This window comes from Alexandromys fortis, unplaced genomic scaffold, assembly GCF_014885135.2.
Source record: "Alexandromys fortis isolate MF-2015 unplaced genomic scaffold, M_Fortis_MF-2015_v1.1 scaffold_155, whole genome shotgun sequence".
Lineage (NCBI taxonomy): Eukaryota > Metazoa > Chordata > Mammalia > Rodentia > Cricetidae > Alexandromys > Alexandromys fortis.
The window spans coordinates 1432824-1438983 of NW_026068052.1; the positions used below are offsets into that span (position 1 = coordinate 1432824).

General features: G+C 42.7%; 1 protein-coding gene across 1 annotated transcript; it reads right to left on the reverse strand.

Moving 5' to 3' along the window:
• Positions 1-766: 766 nt before the first annotated feature.
• Positions 767-1712, reverse strand: Otud6a (OTU deubiquitinase 6A). The gene has a single exon (XM_050119682.1). It carries the CDS (start codon positions 1645-1647, stop codon positions 772-774), a length of 876 nt encoding a protein of 291 aa, XP_049975639.1. The 5' UTR covers positions 1648-1712; the 3' UTR covers positions 767-771.
• Between the last annotated feature and the right edge of the window lie 4448 nt (positions 1713-6160).

The following is a 6160-nucleotide window of genomic DNA, read 5'->3' on the forward strand; positions in this document are numbered from 1 at the left end:
ACATCTTTGAGGTAACCCTTACTTGTTCTACGGGCTCATTTAAACTGAATTTCTGTATCTAACAGTTACGCTTAGCTTTTACATTTGAAAACATATTTTTAAGAGCTCAGAAAACATTGAGCAACTAAAATCCATTTGCACCTTTACAAGTTTGAATGAAAAACAAAACAATCAAATTACTACTGGAAGACTTGCTCGTAACCCAGGCATTGGAACGTCAGTTAAAAGCAAACCAAACGGCCAGCTGTGGCTTTTTTTTTTCTGGAAAAAACAATGAAAAACACTCATAAACCACTTCAGCCACACAAACTCCTCTTACCAAGTGATTTGATAGATACATAAGGAAAAATTCCACAAACTGAACCTTTCTGCTAAACTCATTCACGCCCGGGTAAACAATAAGCAAAGTCCAACATTTCCATTTTCAGCCTAACATTAATTGAAGCCTGAAGAGGGCCAAATGAAGTTAGACTCAATGAAACCTCAGTCTCTTGGTTGTCCCAAGGAGGTATTCTTCTGTCCTTAAGCCTGCCCCCCCAAAGAAGACACAAATAACTTAGTCGGAAAACAAAAAAGACAACATGAGGCAGGATTGGAAGGGACGAATTTCAATATTTAAGTAAATCTTGGAAGAAAATAAACCAGGCGAGGAAAAAGCAACTGTTCCTACTGAGAAATGCCATAGCTGTTTCAGCTTTCCCAGGATCTGCAGGTGTCAAGCATGGCAGAAACATGGCGCGTAGAGCCGAGGCCCGTGGCTGCTGGAAACTTTTAGAGGGGGCGCGGCGCCATGGCAGCAGCGGAGGTGCCTGCGGCCTCGATGGGCTTCACCGAGTTGTAGTGCTCCCCGAACTCACAGGCGTAGTGCAGATAGACCAGTGTGATCGGCTTCCGGGTGTACTCCTCCCCGATCACAATAATGGGTGAGTTGGCCTGTACCACCTCGATGGGGGTCTGCAGGATGTGCGACATGGCTCTCAATTCCAGCTGGCCACCCCACAATGACCTGTGTACGATCTCATCGCAGTACCTCAGGAAGTCCTCACGGCTGTAGAAGTTGCCGGCCTCGGGTTCGGTGAAGAAAGGTAAGAAGTCATTAATGTGTTTCTTCATATAGTAGGCCGTGCGGCAGCGCAGGCTCTCCACACTCACCGAGTACACCAGCTGGTCCTGGATGGCACGGTACATGCAATGGCCGTCGGCAGGGATGGGCTTCATCTCCAGACTTTTAGCCGCCAAAATGGCAGCGACCTTTTCTTCCTCCTCGCGGCGGTAGGCGGCCTGCTCTTCGCTCTGGGCGGCTGGGATCCCCTGCAGGCGTTGTCTCTGCTGGTTAGCTCTGCGCTCACGCCTTTTCTGGGCCTTCGATGGGCGTGGGGGCAGATTTTCAAGGTCTAACTTTTGGAGGTTGGCTGTAATCGATTCCACGCTGGTGTCAGGCTCTTCTTGAAATCTCTCCAGTTCCTGACGGTGCCTCTGCTCCATCTCGGCCTTGAGGCGGGCAGTATCAGCAAGCACCTGCTTTCTTCTGTTCCTGTCATTTTTCGGGACAGAACTTTCGAGGGCCTGGATGTGAGCTTGCAGCTCTCTTTTTTCGCGATAATGGCGGCGGATCACCCGTTGGAATTCGGTCTCGGGGTCATCCATTATCGCCGTGGAAGGCGAGATTTGAAGTTGGAAGGAAACTGGAACAGTTCAAATCACCAGACTGCCTCACAGAACCGCTGCCCGAGGAAGCTGTGGCACTCTGCCTCCTTCCTAGGCTGTTCCCGGCATCCTAGTAACGGCCCTCCGTGCTATTGGCTGCTGCCTCAGGGCCACGCCCCCAGACACTCCGGGGCTTTGTGACTGGCTTTTGAGGGCCCTTAAGTATGTTCTCAGTAGACCCTGTAGCACCTCGCGCCTCTGGTTTTTTAAACCGACTTTAAAAGCCACTCCTAGGAGCCTGCCTTTATACAATGTGTGCAATAATTGGGCTTGTAGAGTTATTAGTCACTCTTACTGCCTACTTCTTTTCCAAGTTTGGACAGAACACCGGCACAGGCCATGCTTGATAACCACACGATAAATATTATCAGTTAAATACGTTCTGACCTGAACTTGGCATTTCTCTTTGTGTCCAGGAGGCAGTGTGGCGTTCTCTTGTTTTTCAGGTCTCTTGACCTGAAACTCTTAATCTTCGTGTATCAGAACAAAGACATTTCCTTGCATTTCTGGGAACACAGAGTCTTTTTAATTTAAGTTTCAAACCCGATGAGTCCCATCTCAGGGCAAGACGACAGCAACTGCCCTCTTCAGAGGCACGCACTACAAGTAAGTGGATCTCTTGGCTTGTGCTAACAGATATCATCCAAACACCCCTTCTTCTGAGCCCCCGTCTCCCTACAAGGGCTCTCTAGAATAAATCTCCAGGAAGCATCATGAGCCAGTGTTCAGGTTACTTCTTCCTGATTGCTTTCAAAATGTTTGTTTCAAAAGATTGCTGCAAAAGGTCTGTGGGGAAAAAAAACCCCACAAACCCCTTTCAAATATGCTTTTATTGTATGATAATCAGTATTTTTGTCTTTACAGTTCCCAACCTGCCGTTTAGATGCTACCCCATTCTTCACTTGAGAACCAGGTTTGTTAACACAAGCCTGTAACCCTAGCCCTTGTGAGGTGGAGGCGGGAGAACTAAACCTTTCGAGGTCGTCCAGGGAGACTTATAAAGTTCCAGGCCAGCCTGGAGTATGTTGAGACCCTGTCTCAGAAAATTCCAAACCAACCACCCAGAACAAACACTTCCACAGAGGTATGTTCTCCACCAAACACACAGGCTTTTGTGTGAACGTAAGTCCTCATGTCTCTGGACAAAACGCCCAGGAATGAAATTGCTTGTGCTGTATTCTCAGTTCACATTCTTTTTAAAGAGACTGTTTTCCAGAAAGACTGTAGCTGATTCGTTTACATGAGATGCGAATGAGGCATCCAGTTTCTTTGTCTTCTTACCAGCATTTTGGTATTGTCACCTTTAAAAAGCGCACACCGATGTTAGTGTCATGATAATCTCACTATGGCTTTAATGGCCTCGCATCTTAATGACTGTTTCTGGTACTGCAGATGGAAACCCTTACATATGTAGATGGAAAGACTTTCACATGCTAGGAAAGGGCCGTACCTTCATGGTCATCTTTTACATTTTTTAGTTGTTGCTGCTGCTGCTGGTGGTGGTGGTAGTGGTGGTTGTGGTGTGTGTGTGTGTGTGTGTGATGTCTGTACATGGACGTGCATATGCCTTTGTGAATGTGTAGAAGTCAGAACAATTTCGTGGAGTTGTTTTTCTCTTTTGTTGTGGGCACTGGGGACTGGATTCAGTCCATTTCATGCTTACAAGGCAAGCATTTTTACCCACTGAGATATCTTGCTTGATGTTCATCTTGTAATGTCCTTGTTTTCATCTATAACATATATTTCTTGATAAAATGTTTTTATAATTTGCATATTTTCTAAATGGGTTGTCCTTTTTTTTCCTGTTAGTTTTGAGAGTTGTTATATTCTAAATGCCAGCCCTTTGTCAGATGTGTGTTTTGCAAATTGTTTTCTCTTAGTCTACAGCTTGTCTTCTTTTTCTTAGCAGGGTCTTTCTCAAAGCAAAAACATTTAATTTTAAGGCCAGTTTTGTGTCTCGGTGGTAGCACTTGCGAGTACTCATGTTGGATTCCTAGTACCACAGAAGGATTTTAACCATACTGATTTTTCAGATGGGAGCCTCAAACTCATAATCCTTTGCCTTATGCTCTCAAGTGCTGCAGTTGCAGATGTAAGCCATCATATTTGCAACATTTTTATTTTGGATTAAGTACGACCAACCAGTTTTCCTTATATATTATTTTTAGTATCAAGTCTAAAGAACTCTTTGTCTAGCCCCAAACTCAAAGGTAGTATCCTTTTTTAAACTATGAAGAAAAAAATTTAAAACTTACATTTATTTAGTGCGTGTGTACTTGCACACATGTCATTGTGCACACATGGTAGTCAGAAGGTAACTGTGGGAGTCAGTTCTCTCTTTTTAACCATATACGTCCAGGTTAGCAGAGTTGTTGCAGGCTCCTTTACCACTGAGACAGTCCTCTCAATCTATCTATCCCCCCCATCTATCTATCTATCTATCTATCTATCTATCTATCTATCTATCTATCTATCTATCATCTATCTATCTATCTATCTATCTATCTATCTATCTATCTATCTTCTCTCATATATTACATCCTGACTGCAGTTTCCTCTTCCCCCACTCCTCAAAGCCACCTCCCACCTCCCCTTTTCCCCAGATCCATTGCTTCTCCTTTTTCCTTCCTAAAAGGGCAGAGGTCCCAGGGATATCAACCACACATTGTAATACAGGTTACAATAAGACTAGGCACCTACCCTCATATTAAGGAGGAAAGGGATCCTAAGAGCAGACAAAAGAGTCAGAGACAGTCCCACTCCCACTGTTAGGAGTCCCACAAAAACTAAATTCCACACGTACATAAACAATATTTCACTGTATGTAATCCCCAGTTGTTTATTTTTGTTTCCATTGCCTCTGTGCCCGTGTGTGTGTGTGTGTGTGTGTGTGTGTGTGTGTGTGTTAACCACAAAATCACTACAAAGGACAATGTCGTGAAACTTTATTGTTTTTAGGAGTTTTACAGTTAAGGTCTTATATTAAATATTTATCCTGTTTTGAGTTGCTATTTGTTTTTGGAATAAGATGATGGATAAATTCCTTTGCTTCACATGCAGATATTCAGTGCCCCCAGCATTTGCTCAGTGTCACGTCTTTCCCATGCTGTGTACTTTGGGTACCCTTGTGGGGTTTCAGTTGGGCTCTATGTCTGGAGGTTTACTCCAGACCTTTGTAAGAATAACAAAACTATAAAGTCATTTAACAGAATGTGAAAAGTATTTGTAAAGTATATGTGTGTTGAAGAATTAGTATCTGGTAAAGACTACAGGTCTAGCTGAGTGATAAGATACTTTGTTAAAAATCCACAAGGCCTTGGACTTGGTCCTCAACACGTACACAAACACATGTATACATATACACAGAGAGACACTCACATGTATCTATATATATATGTATATATAGTTCATATTTATTTTTCTATAACACAATGGCACCAAAAATCATAACTTTATTTAGTGTGTAAAGAGCCCAAAGACACTTTTTTCCCAAAGAAAGCATGCAAATAACAAAAGTTCCTTGTAAAGTGCTCAATTGTGGAGGAAACAAATTAAAATCCCACTGTAGTACCATAGTACACCTACTAAGATGTCTATTATCAATAATAGAAAAATCATAAATGTGGAGGATATTAAGAAAACAGAGCTCATACAAATCATTGGTAAGAATGCAAATTAGTGCATTCAGTACAGGGAACAGATGGAGTTTCTTCAGTGAAAAAAAATCAAGTTGGAGTAGCTCAGCCATACTGTTGGAGCACATGTATAGATAATGTTTGAACACAATTACAGGTCCCTGCATTTAACCACCAGCACTCAAAAAAAAAAAAAAAAACTCTGAGATTAGGTTTAATTTGTCATTTTATTTAACTGAGAGACTTACAACTTCACAGTTTAAACTTAAACCACTGTAGAGGGTGTTTCAAGACAGGGTTTCTCTGTGTGTAACAGCCCTGGCCATCCCGGAACTTGCTTTGTAGACCAGGATGGTCTCATACTAATAGAATTTCCCCTGCCTCTGCCTCCCAAGTGCTGGGATTAAAAGTGCACACCACCACTGCCTGGCATGGTGATGTGTTTTGACTTTGTTTTTTTTTTACTTTGTTTTAAGTTTTGAAGCTTAGACCTTAGGTTTTTGTGTCAGTTTGATTTTAGGGTGACATAGGATGTCCTTCTGTATAAGTGTTGCTTTTATTGGTTAATGAATAAAGTTGCTTCGGCCTATGGCATGGCAGAATATAGTCAGGCTGGAAGAGATATATCTAGAGAGAGTAGGCGGAGTCAGATGTCATGTAGCTGTTGAAGAAGACAGACGCTGAAACTTTACTGGTAAGCCACAACCTTGTCTTGATACACAGAATAATAGAAATGGGTTAATTTAAGATCTAAGAGTCAGCTAGGAATATGCTAGAGTCATTGACCAAGCAATGCTGGAATTAGTATAGTTTCTGTG